Source organism: Convolutriloba macropyga, chromosome 3, assembly GCF_964194025.1.
Source record: "Convolutriloba macropyga chromosome 3, txConMacr16.3, whole genome shotgun sequence".
NCBI classification, from domain to species: Eukaryota; Metazoa; Xenacoelomorpha; order Acoela; family Convolutidae; genus Convolutriloba; species Convolutriloba macropyga.
The window spans coordinates 19,554,566-19,577,448 of record NC_134470.1 but is presented as its reverse complement, the minus strand read 5'-3'; the positions used below and the strand labels follow the sequence as shown (position 1 = coordinate 19,577,448).

The following is a 22,883-nucleotide window of genomic DNA, read 5'->3' as shown; positions in this document are numbered from 1 at the left end:
ACAAAACAATCAAATAACAAAAACAATCAAAAACTATGACTAAAACTCAATGTCTATTTTTTTAAAAACAGTTAACAGAGTAAAAATAGCATCGTAAAAAAACCAAACAACTCAATCAACATTTTATTTCACAAAAAATATGGGACCTGTCCATAAAAAGACTTGGTACCAAGTAGACAAAAAAGGACAAAAATGGGCGAAATCTGAATTTTGAGAAATAATTGATATCAAAATCATGCAAACCATTTGCTATCGATTGTAATCTATACAGAAGTTCACATATAACTCCATAAGAAGCTTCTGAGACCTTTCATCCACCAGAAAATGTTTTAATACTGTTAAAAGAACAAAAAATACCGTCAACAATTAAAAAAAATAAAGGAAAAATTGCAAAAACTCATGGTCCTAGCCCTTAAAAACATCGACTATTCGCTAATCAAAAGGACCAATATAAACATTAACTTGTGTTCAACGCCAATGGTTTAACACACTGTCTTCAGTGTGTTACGTGATAAGACACCAAAAGCTATACTCAAATAGGGACAAATTTTCATAAATCACAAAACTGTTTTTTAACATAATTTTAACGGGCCTATACAATCAGCTTTCAACTAAAATTACTCAATAGAGTAAATTGTAGGTCAATAACTAGAACGGAAAGTGAATTTTTTGTTAGTGAGGGACCAAGTCAAAAGATTACAAAATACCAACTAAAACCTCAAAGCAGCGAAAACAAATTTCAACGAAAACAGTCTTGAAGCTATATAGCCCAAGGGCAATTAGCTGACAATAAAAAGGTTCATTGCAACTCATTTACTCGCAAATGGGATATATCGACAATTGATCAATAATTTGAAAGCATTTTGGTCTAAAAACACACTTGTAATTAACATAAAAGACAAAAAAACATAAAAGACAAAAAACGAAAAGAGTCATTAAATAAAAATATGAATTTTGGATAGTCATCAAGTTAAATTGAAAAAGAAGCGTCAATTTTTAATTCCATAACGCTCACATAGGAAGCCGAAGTAAACCGAACGCTCTTTGTCTTTTGAAAAGATTCTTTCCGCAGTTTTAAGGTTTGCTCTTGCGCCATATTTAAAACGATAGTGTTCAATAGAAACACAATTCGTGCATTTTTGAAAAAGTTAGCCAAATTGTTAGCCAACATTTCGGATCAAACATTTAAGCAACACTCCTTTGCCTTTAAAGTTGTGCTTAATAACGCTGTGCTTAATATTTTTGACATAATTCTAAATAAAATAGGCAAAAAATTGATCAAAATATGGAAAATGTGAATAAAACATCTAAAATCAGTTCAAATCAATTCTGAAATCAAATGTTAGACATTGATAACACTCTGGAAAGAACAAAATTCAAAAACAAACTATATTCTACCCTGGACTTCCTTTCTAATGATACCCCTCACAACTCTCTGCGTTGGATATATTGATTGGCCATAAATTACTGAAACAGTTGAGCATATATTTCCTCCCCGCCAAAGAAGGTCGGAACAATAAAATAATATAATAATCAAAAAGAGAATTGTATCTGAATTGTTTGTTTGGGACATGAAATCTATATTGTTTGTAAAATGGATCTTTATTGTTAGATAAAATGTATATGGACCCTAGATGAAAAACTTTGTACAATGAAAGCTAACTTTTCAAGTAAATTTCTAGCCATAAAACGGACAATTTATAGTGTCCCCATTTTCCGCTCTTAGATTGACACTGGAGGGAAACTAATTGCTTACTCTAAAACCTTACCATTTACAACAATATCCTAAATTCACCAACCACTATACCATACGACAACAAAAAGAAAGAGAAACATGGGCCGAAATCTCAATTATATTTATATAGAAAACGTTCTCGAAGCCTTTAAAACTATAATCGCTTCACGAAGGACATTAGATATGTTGAAGTGAACTTTATTTCAACGCCATTAGTATGTCATGTGACCTGATATTGTTGCAAAGCAGAAAAAGGAACCTCAAAAATGGACAAATCTCTAAAAAACCAAAACAAAGCTTTTGTTTCAAAGCATAAAAATTTTCCTGAAACTTAATAACGAAGTAGCCACCAGATTTTAAATTTAAAAAGGTGCCATCTCGGCTGAAGTTCTGCCACACATTATCAGAAAAGGAATAAAAAATCTGGAAACGGCTCAAAAATCCAATGTTTTTCTTTAAACAAGTATTTTAACAGACATATAAAATGAGCTTTCAACCAAAAACACTAAATAGATTAAAATTTAAGTCCTTACCTAAAGCGTGAATCTGTCATTAGTGAGACCAGGTCACAGGATTACAAAATAAGAACAAAGACCTCAAAGTGTTAAAGACAAATTTAAACGCACACAGTTTTGTAACCATAAAAACCATGGGCATTTAACTGATATAATATATGCTCATTGGTACTCATTTACTAGTAAATATTGATAATTGTTCCGACCCCACTTGTGGGGGAAGGAACTATATACTCAAATGGGTTTTTTTTTTTTGTTCAGTGAATTTTGGCCGATCGATATATTCGTCGTAGAGAAATGTGAGTGGTATCATTAAAAAGCTGGTCCAGCGTAGAATTCAAAAGTAAAAAGATTTTTTTTGAATTTCGTTTTTTCGAGGAGTTATCGAGGATTGAAGTTTTGTGTGAACAATGGGATCTTTAGCATGATTGTTCACTTTTAGTACAATTTTCTTCAAACTAAGATCTTTTTTACGAAAACATTAATTCAAATTTCTATAAAAAGAATAAATTTTGAGTTCGTAAAAGTTGAATGCAAGGCGATAGAAAGACTAGTTCTGGTCTCATAGGGAAGTTCACTATCAAAAAAAAATCGAACTCTAATTGAGAGCCCTTTTTTTAATAAAACTTTTCTCTTTTTTGCTTTTTTAAGTCACCTAGAGACAAGTCACATTTTATATCGACGTTCTATTAATGACAAAACTCCTTTATAGTCGAATGAAGCGCAATGAACAAAAAACGTCGTTTTCAAGGAATTGCTCATGTTTTTTTTTGGCTTCGATTCTGAGTTTTCGTAATTTTGAATGAAATTTTGAATTTCTTTTTGAAGTTTTACTATTTTTTTGGAGTCCTATGGTAGGGATTCATTGACTAACAGTGCAATATGTTCCATAATGAGCATTAAGTGAACATGTCTATTTCATTGAGGGGGCGGCTAATGGCTGTTAAGACTTAAAAAATAATTTTTCGAATTTTTTTTTGAATATTAAAGAATCATAATCTTATTATAGTGAATTGTAAGTCAGTCCAGGGGTGAGAGCACCCTCTTCCTTCCTACTGCAACCAAAATTAAACTGGTTAGCGGTTTTATCTTCTATCTATTGGTTATATGACTTCAATGACAAAAAATTTCAATTTTTTAAAATTTTTTTTGGATTTTTACGTATTATTGGTTACTTTTGAAATCTTATCACATTATCCAAATATTGACAGTTCCCATTAGCTTAAAAACGATGTTCTGTGCATGACCAATAAAAATTTTAAACAAAAATTTATGGTTTAAATGGCTTCGACACGTTCTTCTTGCACTTTTCTACTGATTTTTTGGTTTTCTCCTGTTTTTTTTTGTTGTTTTAATAGTCATTATACTTACTGTGATCTCATAATGAATACCTATGCATGACAAACATAAATGTACTGCCACCGGGGCATCTTTGAGCGTTTTTATTGACTTCCGTTGAAAGCTATTGAATTTAATGTCTGTTAAAATAAAAATCATTTTTCGAAAATTTTATTTGAACAATAACAATTCCTAAATTTTTCTTGAACTGTTAGTGAGTTTCAGTATTGACTGGACCCACTTGCTTTTTACTGCGACTAAAAATATTCTGTTTAGCTGTTTTATCTTCTAGCTATTGGTTATATGACTTCAATGACAAAGATTTCAATTTTTTTAAATTTTTTTTTTGGATTTTTTGAATTATTGGTCACTTTTGAACTCTTTATCACATTATCCAAAGATTATTGTAATCCAATTGGCTTAGAGAGGACGTTCAGTGGATCACAGAGAAAGTTTTCAGAGAATAGCTAATGGTTTAATTGTCTTCGACACTTTCTTCTCGCATTTTTCTACTGAATTTTAGTTTTTGCTGTTTTTGTTATTGTTTTCTGTCATAAGACTTATTGTGATGTCTTTTTAACTATCTATGCATGACAGACATCATTTTCCTCCCTATGGGTTATATCTGAGCATCGTCATTGAGCTCCGATGAAAGATTGAGTTTACTGGCTGTTAAGGGTTTAAAAATAATTTTTCGAAACTTTTTTGAAATTCAACCATTCCTAATTTTTTTTCGTGAATACTCTTGGTCATTGTTGGTTCTAACAGAATCCATTTCCGTTCTACTATAGCCAAAATTAATCTGGTTAGCGGTTTTATCTTCTACCTATTAGTTTTAAAACATCAATGCCACGAGAATTCATATTTTTTTTGGGTACTTTATTTTGTTTTTCGATCCTTTTGAAATCTTATCACATCATCTTACTGCTGAGAGTCCCTATTGGTTTAGGCAAGAAGTTCAACGGATCATAAATAAAGTTTTCAGGGAAGAGCTTATGATTTGAGTTGCTTCGACATTTTCTTCAGGCACTTTTCTACTGAATTTGTGGTTTTTGCCTCTCTCTGTTGTTGTTTTCATAGTCATTAACTTGTTGTAAGGTCTTATTGATGAAATACGATTGGCAAAAAAACTTATTGTCCCCTCGAGGCATCATTTATTGTATATACTGGCTTCCGTTGAAGGCTAATGAATTTAATGGCGTTGATAATACGTGTTTTCCCGCAATTTTCGTGCGTCTAATGTATTTGTTTATATTTGTTGATTTTTTGAAATTATATTGATAAAAAAGGTTTTCCCCTTGCTCCTGAAAAATTAATTTAAAATTGAAGAGTGTTTAGTGAAAAGTTTATTTTTTTAATGCCTTCGACCCTTTTGTCGCTCAATTTTTTTTCCTGAATTCGCTGTTTTTGTTCTTTAGGTAGCCGTAAATTGCTCACAGATCTCATAGGCTTGTAATTGAGGACTGAATGAATGATGTTGCTCGAAACATTCAGTATATAGCGAATAGGTTCCTTTCGTCAAATTTAACTTCTATTCATCAATCAGATGTCCCATCGAATTTCGTGTATTTCAAGAAATAACATATATATTGATATTATGTGCCACTGTTGTTTCGTTTTTCTGAACGTTTATTGAATGGCCATTTTTTGCGTTTCTTTTTCTCTTCCTTCAGAACAATCGCGTAATAACAGATCCCAATGGTTTTTAAATGTGGCCCAAGTAAACTTATTTAATCTTTCAGTATAAATCCTTCAACTGAAATAGCAGAAATAACAACTGAATTAAAAATACATATTCAGATGATAGGTATTGATTTTAATGGTAGCAAAGGTTTGTGTTTTCGCAAATCGTTTGTAATTTTTTGAGTTTCTCTTTAGTTTGTTTCTATGGCATAGTCTGACCACAGACGGGTGCTTTTGGTTTTGTAATGACTTTTTAGTAATTTATCAAGGATTTTTTTATTAAAAACCAATGTTTTTTAAGATTTTTGAATTTTCTTGGTGCAAAAAATGTTGATTAATTTTTAAGTTTCGCCTCACTGTTCGTTCTTTTTGTCGGCTTGTTACCTAGTCTCGTTAAGAAAACTTTTCATCTGCTGTATAGTTAGTAAAAGGTAAACTTGTGTAGTTAAGGTTTTATCTGACTGCATTTTGACGTTGTTACCAGGTGCTTTTAAATTTAGATATTCATTTTTTGCCGCCAAAATTTTGTTGGTGCTATTTTTTTTCTAGTCTCTTCAATGTCAGGTCACGTTGGTGCTGTAATGAAGCATGGCATTAGTAATTCAATTAGTAGATAGAATGTGTAACGATTGTTTTAAACTCAAACATCTATTTTTGTTATCTCTTGATTTGGTTGACATTTTAGTCAAAAATGTAGATGAGCTCGGGTCGGAACATCATGTGCGAACGCACATTAACGAGCCGCCTTGTTGATACGCAATTTGAAGGGTTTTATTTTGCGGCAAATTTAAACAAAGTGTTCGATAGAAGCGCTATTGGTGCATTTTTGATGAAAAGACTAAATTTCGAAAAATTTCTCCAAATTGATAGCCAAAAATTGGTAATGGATGATAATAATTCTAACATATTTCTAAATAAAATTGACAAAAGATTAAGCAAAAATTTTGGAGAATTTGAACAAAAACATCTGGAATCACTTTAAATCAAAAAATGAAATAGTTTTGAAACGTCAATAAGACTCTGGAAAGAACGAATTTCAATAAAACTATATTTTACGCTGGGCGAACTTAACTTTTCAATGATACCTCAAATATTTACTACTTTTTCTAGTAAATTACTAGCTACAAAACGAAGAATTTATAGTATGCCCATTTTCCGCTCATATATTGACACTGGAGCAAATATAATTGTTTACCGTAAAACTTTACCAACCATAACAATATCCTAAATTCTTCATTTGGATTTTCGTCGTTTTTTATGGACCATGTAAGATCCATTTAAGATTGGCAAACTTGGTCTTTGTTTGGAACCTAAACAAAGAATTCGGACAGTTAGTATTTGGAAAAACCACGGAAACTTCAACTCTTCTTGAAGTTATTAAGATTACTCAGTTGATAAGTTTTGATTGAACATTTGATTTCTATTACATTTAAAATTAGTTGCTGTCGCTTAAAAGTTTGAAAACAGAAATATCACTTAGTACTGAGATTTTTTCAAAAATGTGAAATTTCACCCGAAAGACTGATCTCGTCTTCGAACGAGCTTTGAGGTTAAGCTACAGGAACTGTTCAAATATTTTTGCCGTTATTTTTAGGAATCACTGCACAAGTCCGTTTGCAACAACACAGCAAGAACTCTCAGAACCATAACCGAAGGTTCAATTGAGGTCGAAACCGGAACCTCTAACTACTTAGCGCCTTCAATGGGTACTTACGAATCTGAAATCGCATCTACGAACGACGGACCGATAATAAAGCAAACTGATTTCGTCATCGGCGACACAGCTACAAGTACCGTTGGCTCTGGTTCGGATCCGAGTGATATAGCTACTACGAATGCATCATCTCTTCACTTACTATACAGGAATACATTAGGGACTTGTTTTCTTGGCTGTGAAAAAAAAACTTTTTCGAGCCGCCGTAATGTATGGGTGCTGGTTTCTCACAAAAGTTTTTTGAAGCGGCGCAACTTAAAAACACTGTAAAAACTTAAATTTAAAAACACTGTTGATAATAACTCTAACATATTTCTAAATAAAATTGACAAAAGAAGCGACCATTTATACGATTCAGAACTTTTTAATTTCAAGTTATTTATAACTAAATAATTTTTGCACTCTTTTGCAGAATTCGCGTACAATTTTTTTTTCTCGTATGGTATTGTTCAAAATAACTAAATTTTATATTTGTGAAGTATTCAAACAGTTTTTTTTACAATATATTGTTCTTCTTGTGTTAGTCATGTGTTGGGGGAATCTAAGGAGGCGTAACTATTGTCCAAATAAGGACTGTATTTGAAACAGCATCTTACTTTGCAAGCCTGGTGTGTTAACCGTTTCACCAACTGATATTAAGCTCTCCAACGTGGGCGTGCTATCATAACCTGCTCCCTTGTTCCTCAAGGCTTCATCTTTCTAGTCAAGAATACGTTGAACAAGAAGAGCGTCTTGTTGAGCTGTCTCAATCTTATCTTATGCACAATTTACATTTAGTTCTTCTCTCTCAACCTTCTAACATTTTGCTATTCTTTTCTTAAAAACAAAAGCTTTTAAAAACAAAAAAAAAAGAGTTTAAAGGTTTTTGGTTTACATGTTTTAACAACCACTCTTAAGAGGTCAAGCAAGAAAACTGTTCCCAAATAACAGACCACATCAGCACAATTCCTGAAGAGGAAATTGCACACAGACTAGGTTGTTGGTCGTCGCCAATTTTACAGTCCAAGAGGAGCTCAAAGTCAATTGGGGCAAAGAACAGAAAAGAGTCTTCTGATACTCTAACATCAACCACAAATGATAATACGGTAGAATTTTTTGTTTTGTAGCTGTTTTCATTAATTTTAATATAAGCCAAGGCTGTGTTTGTATACCAACCAAAGCTAAACTTTTTGCGATTGAGCTACTGAAAATTTTGTTCGGATAGGTTTTTTGAAAATTTTGTAAAAGCTTTTTCATTTTTCCTTAGACCTCAATGACAAACTCGACCAATCAGCTTATAATGAAGCTACTGTTTTAATGAAAACTTTGCACTCAACTTTTCAACAAGAATATGGAGCAAAATTTTGTTTTATGATTTAACATTTAGTTTCAGCAACAGGTGTTCAATATTCTTTTAAAAAATGCTTCGAATAATATGATCTGATGTCATTTTTCTCAACTCAGTTTTTCGGACATTATATTTGATTTCGCTACAATATAACTGGTTTCAACAAGAAAGGCTAAAAGTTTTACTCAAACCGTTATTATCTGAAATAAATGGATGAGAACTCCAATTTTTGATGAACATTGACGACTTCGACCATTTTTTGTCGAATTTGCCTCCATTTGTCTCTTATGTGTCAATAAACAAATTTCTGTTAGTCTCAAAGTCGATTGTCGTAATACTTTTTTTAGTAAGATACAATTGTTTCTGAAGACACATGTATGAAGTAATTTGAGAATTTTTCCAGTTTTTTTTCAAACTTTCAGATTTCATATTTGTTTTTTATTGTCAAGATTTGTCCTCATATTTTTTTCGAGGCCATTTGATGCTATGCTCACAACGAATCAGCTTTTGTGCATTAATTTATGGCAATGTTTCTGAGATTCTTTTCGACGTCATTTATGCTTATTGAAACAAGCTTTTATGTCCATTTGCGTTAAACTTAATATATTTGTCACATCAATTTTTCCTCCCCTAATTTCAAACCAATATTTTTGAGAAAAAATTTGTTTCATTTAATCAAATTCGACTGCGAAGTGTGAGTGTTTGAACGTTAAGTGTGACAAAAGAAGATGGCACCACCAGAACTGAAAAATTCTGCTTCATTGAGTTTTTGAGTAGTGTGTGCGTGCGTGTGTAGATTGTATTGAGAAATTGTTTTCAAACTCATTTTGTCATTGGTAATTCTCTCATAAATTTTACCGCTTTTAAGTCAAATTTGAGTCTAATCAATTTTTATTGAGCTGGATTTCAAACATTTCTGCAGTATAAGAAATAAACTATTTCTTGTTTAATTATAGTATTAAAAAGGTCTAGATCTCTCTGAAAACAGGTACATGACAATAGCAAAGTCTCGGTGAACTGTGCCAACGTTTTGAAAGTTTTGTTTGCTGTATTGCATTAAAAGAAAGCCTCAAATTTTCAGCAACGTACACTAATCTTGTACTTTCTAGTCAATTTTTTCAGATCTTTCGATAGAGATTGCTATTTGTTAGTCTGAGTGGCAGATATCACAAGTCTAAAACAAAGTTTAGAGTTGTTGAATTATGTTGTTCCTTATCCCATTTTGTGGGCTTCATAGCAAGTGTAAGGACATTAAAGGAACTGTAATTGAACGTAAAAGACAATTACATGAACAGTTTGTCAAGATAAACACCTGGAAACAACGCATGAACATAATAGTGCAGGTTAGTATTAATTACAATACAAGAAAGAATATCAATAAATGTTTATTCTCAAAAACACAAAAATGAAAAACAAAACAGTTCATTCAGTAGATAAAGTAAATTATGAGTATTATCATCGAAGGAATTGAAGTCAGGCCATTTGGATATTTTACCAAGTTAAAAATTCGGTAAGGCATGATAGCAAGCTTGCGATGAACTTGTTACAGAAAAATGCTTATATGCAGTTTGTCTTTGCCAAAAGCTTAGCAATGAAATCTGAGAATTAGCACCTACTTGTACCCGGGTTGGGCTTTGAGAAAGTCCAATCGAGGCATTATAGATAATTCATGAAAAGTCTAAAACCATAGGTGAAACATTCTAATTTAAAACATCTATCGATGAATCATAGTAACAAATACATCCTATTTCGGAAGAAATTTTCAAATTACTCAAATTTCGTTGAGCAATTCTGTTGAGCATGCAATATAAGCCCTTTTAGAACCTATTTTTGACGTTCCTGCTACCTATTTGTGAAGTTTTTCGGCCGAATTTCGACGTTTTTCAGACCTAATAAGGCATTTATGAAACCTATTTTCGGAGTTTATCGGAGCAATTTCCAAAATTTTTGGACCTAATTTTAACGTTTTTGATCCTATTTGTGACATTTTTGAACCAAATATAACATTTCATTGGTTTTTGGACCTGTTTTGACGTTTTTGGGACCAATTTCACCAATTTTCTGATATAATTTTATGGTTTTTGTGACCTAATTTTGAAGTTTTTTTGGACCAGTTTCAACGTTTTCTGGACCTATTTTAAAGATTTGGTACCTATCAACTTCGGACGTTTTTTGAATCAATTTCAACGTTTTGCGTACCTAAATTGATGGCTTTTTTATGTTCCAGTGAAATCCCATTGAAGGATTTCCTATGACCCAGTGAAATCTCATCGATGGATTTTCTATGATTAGAGAAAAAGTGGCAATGAACCATCGGCGACCCGTCGATGGACTTTTTATGAATTTTTTTGGATCCATCGATGAGATTCACTGGGATTCCAACCAGGGTACCTATTGCATTCATTGTTCAGAAAGACGGTTTTCTGTTAGTTGAGAAGGAAGCACAGAAGTGGAATACTAGGGTGGGACGGATGGTAACCATTCATAGATATTTCATTAAAAGTGGCAACTCTTATGTGAAACACTATTTTAATACTTCCACAGATGGATCATAGTAACAAATGCATTTTATTTCGAAAGAAATTTTTGATTTACTCAAATACCGTTGAGCATGTCTGTTGAGCATGCAATTTAAGCCCGTTTTGGCACTTGTTTTTGTAGTTTTGCAAACTATTTGTGACGGTTTTGGATCACTTTGAACAAAATTTGGAGATATTTTTGATGCTCTGGGACCTGTTTGCGAAGTTTTTTCAACCTTGGCAATGAACCATCGGTGACCCGTCGATGGAGTTTTTATGAACTTTCTAGGATCCATCGATGAGATTCACTGGGAGTACAACACCTGTACGTATTGCATTTGATATTCAGAAAGTTGGTTATAGGTTAGTTGAGGAGAAAGCACACAAGTAAAAATCTAGGGCGGGGCAGATGGTTGCTTTCAATATTTTACAAGTTTCTTGCAAAAATGTCTTGTGAGATCTTGTAAGACGGTTGTTAACTTTTCAATAGCCACGAAGTGATAGCGGTTATTATTGGGGACATCGTGTTTTTTACAATTCAAAGAATTTGAATTGTATTGGGGCGCTGTGTTTTTTTTTAAGATGTGTTCACACATTTTTCAGTTACTGATCTTTCATAACGGGATAAACAGGTAAAGCCCAGCGAGCATTAAGTTTCATTAGAGGCCCAAAGTGAGCTTCAAGTGCTTAGAGTGATGCAGCTGCTGGGATGGCCTTAATTAAAGGTTAAAAGGTCATTTTTAGGAGTTTTTGGGCTCAAAATATTGCAATTTTTCATTTTTTTTGTGATTTTTTTGATTTTTATCGTTTTAGTCTTACGTTGAAGTTTTTGAAAAATGATGAAGGCCTTTTGCGAGACAAAATAACTTGTTACGAACATTTTATGAGCTATATGTTTTGGTACTACAAATACAAACAAGCAAAATGATATAATTTTTGCAATCTTTTTCAAATTTTTTGAATTTTTTTTGTCATTTTTTGAGTTTTTCCAGCTTCAGGGGCTAGGAAATGTCTTTTTGGTTTGACAATGAGCACTGCATGGTTTTTAGTAATAATGGATTGGTTTTCCACATTTTAATGTCTCGAAACATTTTTTTATATAAAATTTGCAATTTTTGAAATTTTTCCTAACATTTTTGCCAATTTTTGATAATTGTCCAATCTCAAGTGCCAGAAAACTTATTCCACGGTCTGATAAAAAGTTATTTTATGGTTGATGGTTTAAATGGATTTGTTATCAACAATTTAGCTTTTCGCATTTTAGAAATTTTTTGATAAAATTTGCAATGTTTTTTCTTATATTCGGTCTTATATTCGGTCTTTCTTGCCTCAGTAGCCCACAAACCTCATCCAGGGTTTGATAATATTGATAATATGTTATTAGATAGCTGCCAGTGGCAATTGAACTGTTTTCAACGTTTTAATAGAACGAATTTCTGCTTTTTGAAAATTGAGATTTTTTCTAAAAATTATTGCCTATCGACCTTTTAGCCAAAGAATTTTTTCATGCTTGAAATTGGGCTAATGGATAGTACTTCAGGACTTGTCCTGCTATGTTTTTTAATTCTTCGTCTCCATCGATGATTCTTACGACCTAACTACTTGGAATTGACCTTTTCAATGACTTCAGTGACTTGTACTGCTTTGCAATTAAAATTTGTGTGCGTGACGTCATTTCTGCTTTTAGGTCGATTGCGTGACTTACCTCACTAAAAAAACGATTTCTGAACTCATATATGGAACATTAAATTTTATGAGCATTTATTATTTAATAGTTTACATCTAAGTAGTGCCAAACTTATATGCCCTAATTCGTGATTATTAGTCTTGAGTTTTGATTTTGGATATCAATTTTGAAAAAGCTCTTTTAGGGCTTTTTCATTAAAGACCTTATGTTTAATAAAATTGACAGTCCGAATCTGTCTATCTTATTTCCTTCGTTATTTCAATTCATGGAATGCCACAAGCGTCTATCGCGGCTATTTTCCGGCAATCTGCTGGCTATTTTTTTAAAAAATTTAGTCCAAAACATTTCCGAGAGGATGCATCCTCTTGCACAGAATCTTGTAAGATCTTACATAATAATCATTTGCATTTTCCTAGTCACCACCGACTCAAATGAAAACATAGCCGGCAGAGTAGCAGAAAATAGCCGCAATAACTTTGTAGATCTGCAGTCTAAAAAAAACTGTAAAAAAGACAGACCAAAAAATTACTTCTTTCATTATACGTTGAGTTGTTAAGTTTTTATTAGGAAGTTGTAAAAGTAATTGCTGCTTCTAATAGTTGCTCTCAAATAACGTTCACTTAGAGTGGCACGCACTAAATTGAACTTATCTCTTTGAATTAAAGTAAAGAAAAGTCAATTTCAAAGTGAGGGATTCATTTTTGAGAGTGAGGAAAGTCAAGTGTGACCAAAAAATTAATCACATGAATGAACAGAAAACTCCATCCATTAGGAGTGAGAAATGGCGTCACGCGCGCACTGCAGTTGCAATTGCATGAACGAATGTACGAAAAGCAGATTTGAAGTGGTTGTGACGTCATATGGTCGTAACAAAAATCTTGACAACGAAATTAAAAAAACATAGCAGGACAAGTCCTGACGTACATTTCAAAGAATTTTCATTGACTAAACAGAAAACTAGACTAAGAACGGACTATGAATGGATTGGGAAAACCATTTAGAAAAACATCCGATCCAAAAAATCGAAAAAACTGTAAAAGTCAGAGTGAAATTGCCGCATGTGAACAAAAAACCACTACCGAGAAACCGAATTTTTGTTCAAACACCGTTTTTTCACTCTACTTTATATTAAGAGCGAGAAAATTTCACGCCGCAAAACCACTCCCTTTTTCGCTCCACATCCTGTTTCGGCTTGACCAATCACTACTCCAATTTGACTTCAAAAATCATGAAAATGTGTGAACCGATCTTAAAAAAAAACATAGCCGGAAGAATTCCAGAAATGACTCGAAGTGAAAATCTATTTAATCGCTATCCAACTACTCATCAGAAAAAACTTGCATCCACTAATTTTTGATATTCTCGAAACAAACCATAAAACAAAAAACTAAAAACAAAAAATCAAATCTGTTAAAATATGATTAAAAAATCTGATCAAATTTTGTCATAACTTGAGATCCCGAAATAACTATCTCTGCTAAAATTACATCATCAAAACAACTAGTACTTACTAAAACCACTTAAGTGAATGTTTTAAAAATACTTGAGGCCAAATTATGAAAAAAAGCTCTTAAAAACAACTTGAACTAAAGAACTGGAAAAAGTTAGTAAATTTTTTAATATTGCAAAAGCATAAGAAGCCCTATAGGGCATCCAAATGCTCGAAAAACAATAGAAAAATCATAATAGTCTAAGAAACTTGTCTCAAAAAACAGAAAAAAAACCGAAATCTGCAAAGAAAAAATTAAGAAAAATAGTTCCAACTTTCGCCATTTTTTGTCATACTTCTCAACAAAAAAATGATTCATATCCAAAATTGCCCATACTTATTACTAAACAACTAGAACAACTGTTATGAACCCTGCACCTCCACAAATGCCATAAAAAATTAAGGAATAGAAACGGCATTCAGAAACCAATTCAACAAAAAACTATAAAAACTAAATGAGTCTTTTTAATAGTACAAGGAAACATGAAGCCGAATAAGGTTCCTTTGCAATTAGAACAAAGAAAAACTCGCAAAAAAATGGGCGAGTTATAAAAGGGTGGGTAAGACACTTGTGTAAGATTTAAAAAAAAGAAAAACTGCAAAAAATGAGAAAAATGGTTTAAATCTTCTCACGAAGTGAGAGCAATAGAGATGAAGAACGAAAGCGTAAAGTAGTCACTTGAGAAGTCAAAGAATGTTCTAAAAGAAAAGCGCAAAAACGGTCAAGCAAAAAATTTGCATGAAAAAAGACCAACACGTTTGCAATAATTGCTATGAACTTCGTTCAAGAGCAAATAAAAGAACCAAGAGAAGGCCAATAATAGCCCAACTGTCGCTGTGTGGTTGTTAATAAAAGAAAACTGAATTTTGGAGCCAGGGTAGCATCCATCAACAGCCCACCTCAACTGTTTTTTTTAAATAAGGCAACGATAAAGATTTCTATCTCTGTCATGTAAGAAAAATCATATATTGCAACAGCTACAAAACATAAGTTGGACAGCCGCGCTTTTACGATCTTACACTGCAACGCTTGTCCATGCCAGATGGAGGGAATGCTTCTATGAACACTTTGCCAGGCGGAAGACAGGGAGAATTGTTTCCTTTTCATAACTATCTGTTATTGATAAATAAATTCACTTCATTACAAATGTCAGAAAAAAGTTACACTCATTAACAAAAGTAAACGTTCAAATAGCATAGTTACATAGTAAACACCCTGTTTTATTCAGTAACACTCCGAATTCCGTTTTCCTCCAATTTTACAGGAATAACTGCAAATCGATGGAATTTTAATTGTTGTAAATTGTTGTAATTGTTACGAAATCACAAAAGTATGCTGAACATCAAAAGTAAGTCTGCACAACCCTGTAAAAATTGAATTTTTGAAGCAATGTTTCTACTACAATGATAATAAGTTCAAAAATTTTTTACACCATTGACCACCTTGGCTAGTGGTCTTGCCTACTTATAAAATTTACATAGCACGTTATGGCACAAATGTAATGGCGCACTCTACATTGATGCAACTATATGTTCTTACTAGGAAAATTGAATTGAGCTGATCAACTTGACGTAGAGCTTTGTTCACAAGATTTTTGCTAATAAAAATTTGTTCATTAAATCAAAAGGAGAACTTTTTCACGGGGAGAAGGAAACAGTTGCTACAGGGAGTAGGATGGGAAGAGAAACACTATGACATCTCTCGATCGGCAGCCGAGAAACTCAATTGGCAATGGGATATTATGTATCAGCCAATGACAGTCACGTGGTCATTCACTGAGCCTACAGGGTGCAATGAGGCTATTGTTTATTTCCCTTATTCTATTGTAGAGGCGAGTATAAGTAGAAATAAGTATTCAACAGAGTTCAGATATGTAAATTTTCTTAATATAATTAGCAAAACCTAACAAATCAATTTGAAGTGAAAGTAAATCGGGTGGTCTTGTAATAAAAATCTGCAAATTAAGAAACATTTAAAATAAATTTGCGACTTCCGACAGTTCATTTAATTTCTTTTTTTTTACTTTAAAAAAATACATCAATGTACGAATATGAAAAATTGACTCCATTTTCAATACCATTTTGAAAAATGGTGTTGACTCCATTTTCACTACCATTTTGAAACTGTTTTAATTGTTGGAACCCTTTTTCTGGCAGACAAGATAATCGTCTCTGCCGGAATCTTGCAAGATAGCCATCCGGTCTCGCCTTGGGGTTATTAGAATGTTGATTATTGAAGAGTATTTTTTCCTGAGTCAGATTCTAATCAGTGAATGGAGAACTAACTCTGAATCAGAATATATTCAGACCATTTATTCCGACAAATTCAGCAACATTGGATTAAAAGTTTGATTTCACAATTAGCTCTATTCATTCCTCGGGCATGTTCTGATATCCAATATTGTTAACAAATTTTGCATGATTCGAAGTAAAAATGTCCTGATTCAGAGAAAAAAATCTGGTAGTTCCGACCCCACTTAGTAGGGGAAGGAACTATATACATTTTTTGTTCAATCAATTCTGGCCGATCGATATATTCATCGTAGAGAATCGTGAGTGGTATCATTGACGATCTGCTCTAGTGTAGAATATTGAACAAAAACATTTTTTGAAATTTCCAGTTTTTCGATGAGTTATTGCGGTGTAAAATTTTTGTGGATATTTTATATTGGGGTGTGATTTCGTTCACTTTTAGCGTCATTTCTCCTCAATTTTAGCATCTTTGTATCGAAAATAAAGAGTAAAAATTATTTTTGCGATAAAATATGGACCAATTTGTTGTTTCTGAAAGATGAGCAGCAAAAAAAAATGCAAATTTGGGTCTCATCGGTATGTTCACAATGTAGCGATTTCAATTTCTATTGGAGATCTGTTTTATTTTAATTCGTTTTACAATGTTTTTTGTTTTTTCTCATGTTATTCCGAGACAAGACGTGAACCTGTTCATTCATGAACTTGTATTTCAGTTCCACTAATGACAAGTTCATATGTTTAAACAGAATCATAAATTAATCTGGTTATTAATTGCTCTCAAACGAAGTTTGTAGCAATTATATTAGTCCTGTCGGTCTTTTTTTATGCGATTTTTCGCTTGACCGATTTTGCGTCCGACGATTTTGACTTTTCGTCCCCAAAAACGGGATAAACAGGTAGCGCCCAGCGGGCGTTAAGTGCTCTTAGAGCTTTTCAGCTCTGTTTCAGCTCAAACTGTTTTGGAGACTTATACTTATACTTATGGTGTGAAGGGCCGTTCTTAGAGGTTGAAGACACACCCCCACTGTTGACCCCCCTATTTTGCCCCCCCACCGCGCTGTTGCCCCCCACACCCCAGTGTTGCCCCCCAATCAGCCCCGGGCGCAAAACCCCCTCCCCCCATCCTTCGTGGCTACCTACTGACGAACAACCGCTTGCTAAAAACGCAAATTTATACTTTTTATAGCTTTTTAAAAATTTATAGCTTTTTGAAAATTTTTTGACATTTTTTTGATTTTTATCAGCCCTCGTTGTCAAAGAACCTCCTCTAGGGTTTGATAATAGGTCACTGCATTGTTTTTAATGGTAATGGAATGGTTTTACATTTTAACATCACAAATTTTAGCAATTTTTTGACAAAACGTTCAATTTTTTCAATTTTTTGGACAGTTTTTTCCTTATTCAGTTCTCTCCAAAAACAGGGGCCAGAAAGAATCCTAAGGGGGTGATAATAAGTTAATGATAAATTTTTGATGGCCATGGAATAGTTTTTCAACTTTTTAATGTCGCAAATTTGTGCATTTTTTTGATAAAACTTGCTTTTTTTCAAGTTTTTTTTAAAAAATTTTTTGTAGTTTTTTAGATTTTCCCAGCCTCAAGAGCCAAGGAACCTCCCCTAGGGTTCGAAAATAGGTTAGTGAATATTTTTTAGATTAAATGGAATGTCTTGCAAGATTTTAACATCACTTATTTCGGCATATTTTTGATATTTTTAGCCATTTCCAATTCTTTGACATTTATACTCATTATTCAGACTTTTTGAACATCAAAAGTCAGAAAGCCTCCGTTAGGGTTTGATGATAAGTTACAGGAAAATTTTTGTTGGTCATGGAATAATTTTCATCTTTTTAATATCACAAGACATAGCAATTTTTTTTATAAAACTTGCAATTTTTTAATTTTGTCATTTCTCAGGTTTCTCTAGCCTAAAGGGCCACGGAACTTCCTCTAGCGTCTCATAATATTTTACTGCATAGCTTAGAATTTAATATCACGAATTTAAGCAATTTTTTTTTAGATATTTGCAATTTTTCATGTTTGATTTTTTTCCGGCAACAGAGGCCCTCGAACCTCCTCCAAGGTGTGATAATGAGCTGCTGCATAATTTATAGAGTTAATGGGATGATGATTATTATTTTTCATGACTCCAATTTTAGTATTTTTTGGATAGAATTTAAACTTTTCAAATTTTTGGAAAATTTGTATGTTCCAAGTGTATGGATCTTTATGAGCCTGTGAATTTATTTGTGGCTTCAAACAGGGATACTGGATAGTCTCTTGAGACCATGAATTGACTCTTAAGATATTAATGTCTTGCGTATTGTCATCATCTTTTTTGCGTAATGGCATCATCTTTGATCCCTCATTATCAATGAGTTATAGTTGAAATGTTTTTTATCATAACTGATCTAACGGGCAATTTTTAGGAAACCATTGTTAATTTCTCTCAAAAGCAATCTGTAGCAAATTTATTAACCCTGTTTGTCTTTGATGCAATGTTTTGCTTGGCCGATTTTTCGTCTGACGCTTTTGACTTTTCGTCCTCAAAAAAGTGATAAACAGGTAGCACTCAGCGGGCATTAAGTGCTCTTAGAGCCTTTCAGCTCTGTTTCAGCTCAGACTGTTTTAGAAACTTACACTTATGGTCTGAAGAGCGCTTCTTAGAGGTTAAATACACCCCCGCTGTTCACCCCCCACCACTATTGTCCCCCAACGCGCTGTTGCCCCCCACCCCACTGTTGCCCACCCCACCCCCCCCCCTCTCCCCCCGTGGCTACGTTTGAACAAACGATCGCTAAAAACATGCAATTTTATACTAATTTTCATAATTTTTTCAAGCTTTTTGAAAATTTTTGTAATTTCAGCCCTAGGTGTCAATGAACCTTGTCTAGGGTTTTATAATAGGTTACTGCATAGTTTTTAGTGATAGTGGCATGGTTTCAACATTTTAAAATCACAATTTTTTAACATTTTTTTTGACAATTTTTGACATCTATTTTTCATTATTCACGTCTTTGCAGACGCACGGGCCAGAAAAAGTCCTTCAGGTTTTGACATTAAGCTAATGAAAATCTTTTATTTTTCGTGGGACGGCTTTCATTTTTTTAATGTGACAGTTTTCAGCAATTTTTTAAAATAAAACTTGCATTTTTTCAAGTTTTTAAAATTTTTGCCATTTTATAGGTTTTTCCAGCCTCAATCAACTCCTCTAGGGTTTGATTATAGTTTAATGCAGAGCTTTTAAATGTATTGGAATAAGTTTTTCAGGATTTTAATATCCGCAATTCTTAAAAAATGTTTGCAATTTTTTCAAGTTTTTTTTAAATCATTTTGAATTTTTTTATCATTTTTTCCGGCACCAGGCTCCAAGGGACCTCATCCAAGGCTAATTTAATATCTTGAGTTTTAGCAAGATTTTGTTAAAATTTGCGGTTCTTTTCAAATTTTTTGAATAACTTTGTCCTTTTCTGAGTTTAGCAATCATTACTGGCCAACGAAGCTTTTCAAGTCTTTCAGATGGATTACCTGACATAACTCTAGTGACAACAAATAGTTTTGAACATTTTCACTGCAAATTATGGAAGCTTTAATTATTTTAAAATTTTGCAATATTTTGCAATTTTTTAAAATATCAGTTTTTTATTTGATTTTTTTTACTTATAAGGCTAGAAAACTAAAAGTGTCTGAGTCAAATCAAGCTAAAACTGGCCTCACTAATCCATCGCTAGCTGCTGATGAAGTGAACCGCTTGCAGGTTGTTTGAGAGCAATTCGCCCGACGTTAATCGGTTATGTTTGTTATTTTTTGAAGTACTGTCAACAAAAATGTTATTTGTAATTGACGTTAAATAAATTTCAAGAGTTTGAGAAGAACGTAGGGAAGTTTATCAGCGAACAGTTTTCGCTTTTAAAGGCTTCGACAATTTTTCGTTGAACTTTTTTAGTTAGTTCTCAAATCTTGCCTGTTTTTGTTGTCGTTTTACAAATCCTATCATGTATTCTAATTAATTTTTATTCTCGTTGGCTTCCAATTGAGCTGTTTAATAACGTGTTCAGTGGAATCCGTTGAAAATGTTTAGTTTTAATTGCTCTGTTGCTACGACTTGTCTTTATTATTTTGTGATTTCTATCAGTTTATTTTTGTTGTTTTTATACTACATTATTACAAGACTGAGAGGTCCAACAGGCTTCGAAGAGAAAATTGATTAAGCGCATCCAAAACCCTTAATTGATAAACTTATTTTTTAATAACTTCGACACTTGCCTCGTGCACAATTTTTACGTTTCTGATTTTCGCCTATAATTGTTTTTCTTTCTGTGGCTAAGAATTTTTCAAATTAATTACGGGTCTTAATTGCTTCCTTTTATGATGTTGCTGAGCTTATTCAAGGCTCGTCAGTTGATAGATTATAGCTTTGATTATTTTGATTGTATTTGCTTAACAGAATGTTTTGCTTTTTTTGAACACCTTACTCTTTGTTAATTGCTCTCAAACAAAGTTGGTAGCTATTATTTTAGTCCTGTCCGTCGTTTTATGCGATTTTATGCCTGGCCGATTTTTCTTCTGACGCCTTCGACTTTTTGTTCTCAAAAGCGAGATAAACAGGTAGCGCCCAGCTGGCCTTAAGTAATCTTAGAGCCTTTCAGCTTTGTTTCAGCTCAAACTGTTTTTGAGACTTATACTTATGGTGTGAAGGGCGGATCTTAGAGGTTGAAGACACACTCACTGTTGACCCCCCACTATTGTCCCACCCCCCCCAACGCGCTGTTGCCCCCCTCCAACCCCACCCTACTGTTGCCCCCATTGCACCCCCCCCCCCCCCGTGGCTAACTGATCGCTAAAAACACGCAATTTTATACTATTTTTCACAATTTTTTCAAGTTTTTTAAAGATTTTTGTCATTTTTTGAGTTCTTTCAGCCCTAGGTGTCACGGAGCCTCCTCCAGGGTTTTATAATAGGTCACTGCATAGTCTCTAGTGTTAGTGGAATGGTTTCAACATTTTGTGGATTTTGCGGATTTTGCTCATAATAGTGGACTCAAGTTGATAATACAATTTAAAAAATTATTTAAAAATTCTTCTTGGCATTTGTAGCTTGACATTATCAACATAGTCTAATAAGTTTACTTCTACTTATAAATTGAAGCTAGGCATTGCTATTGAAAAAGCGTACGCCATTGAACATTTTTCAGAAAAATGAAAAGGATAACGGGAACGGCGAAGAGAACAGACAAGAAGCAGGCAGCGACTTCGCACCCAGTCCAGAAACGGAATTGAAATCCCATAAAATTGGTGCTTTCAACCCGTCTAAAAGTGGCGAATCACTTGCATTTGAAGATGAGAAAAATCAGAACACCAAGACTGCCGAAGAGAAAAAAACAGAGCCTCTCGAAGCTGGTCATGAAATGTCTCAAACCCCAGTCGTTGACCAGAAAAAGTCCGAATCTGAGGCTGGTGACGTCAAAAGAGACGACCCAGTGCGAGCATCAACCAGATCTCGGAAAACAGCGAATGGTCTCTTTTCTTGTTGCAAAAAGAAGCCGAAAATCGAAGATGCTGATACACGCATAGAAACAACATGATAGACTTTGTATTTAATAACTTTAACAATGAAAAAATATTATGCACAAGTTGATAAAAATTTATATTATATTAATCGAAAAACTACTTAACTGAAATAAGAGGCACTGAAAAGTAGTGTTGCACCATTTTGCAGAACTTATTTTAGAATTAGTATAATGTTTCATTAGCGCATAATATTAAAACCTGATTTAAGATGATCTGTAGGGGTGCTGGCTATTTGGTAGGGGTGCTGGCTCGTAATTTGTAATTAAAAGGCCAAGCTGGCATAAAATTCCTAACAGCCAAACAAATTTGGAAATTCAGAACAATAAACATAATTAGTTTAGGCACCACACACTCTCATTCGCTTCGAAATCTAATGGGAGTTCTGAGAGATCAATTTGCTGCAGACACTGTATCGTTCGCAGACATAGATATTGATCGGAGACTTCGTATCGATATCGATAACACCGATCAGAGGCATCACTTTGACAGCTTTATATCGAACTATTCGATGTGCTCTTCAAATGATGTCTTGTAAATCAACAGCGGCTCGAATATATGTGCGTAATATTAATAATGCTAGATTATCGTTGGCCTCATTTTAAGATTAATAAAACGGAAGAAAATTACAAATTGTTTCCTGGTCCAATTTTTCGCATTTTTGATCTAATTTCCAGTTTTATCACCCCTCTCTGCTAGGTCACGAACCAATTTCTGTCTTTTTGAAGCTAAATTTCTGATCGCATTATATAAAACATGCTATAATATTTGGTTCACTAAGTTTTTTGCTTAAGAAATAGATTCATATAGATATTTGCTTTTTAATTTACTTTTACAAAAATTGCACTACTGATTTATTTTGACATCAAGCAACAGCTTAATGAAGGTTGTCAAATATTTATCCGATGAATATTTTTATTAGCTTTTCCAGCTTTTGTTTAATGTTTATAAGCAACTCCCCTTTTTCTACCACGACATGAAAATATGATCTAGTTCTGGAGCTAAAATCAATTGCTCTCTTTTAGTCTCAGAAGTTAGTTTTCGTGCATAAAAGATCA

At 33.3% G+C, this 22,883-nt stretch overlaps 2 protein-coding genes across 2 annotated transcripts in view; one reads left to right on the top strand and one right to left on the bottom strand.

Annotated features, from left to right (window-relative positions):
- Nucleotides 1-21,942, top strand: part of LOC142336561 (uncharacterized) — a 39,304-nt gene extending 17,362 nt beyond the window's left edge. The window contains exons 7-11 of the mRNA XM_075385469.1: nucleotides 6,866-7,145; nucleotides 7,916-8,070; nucleotides 15,008-15,098; nucleotides 15,679-15,839; nucleotides 21,453-21,942. Of these exons, the coding sequence (XP_075241584.1) occupies nucleotides 6,866-7,145; nucleotides 7,916-8,070; nucleotides 15,008-15,098; nucleotides 15,679-15,839; nucleotides 21,453-21,842 (1,077 nt within the window). The 3' untranslated portion in view covers nucleotides 21,843-21,942. The remainder of the gene's footprint in view (nucleotides 1-6,865; nucleotides 7,146-7,915; nucleotides 8,071-15,007; nucleotides 15,099-15,678; nucleotides 15,840-21,452) is intronic.
- The window catches only part of LOC142336036 (uncharacterized), a 421,548-nt gene that overhangs the window by 299,088 nt on the left and 99,577 nt on the right, over nucleotides 1-22,883 (bottom strand). The gene's annotated exons all lie outside the window — the stretch shown is intronic.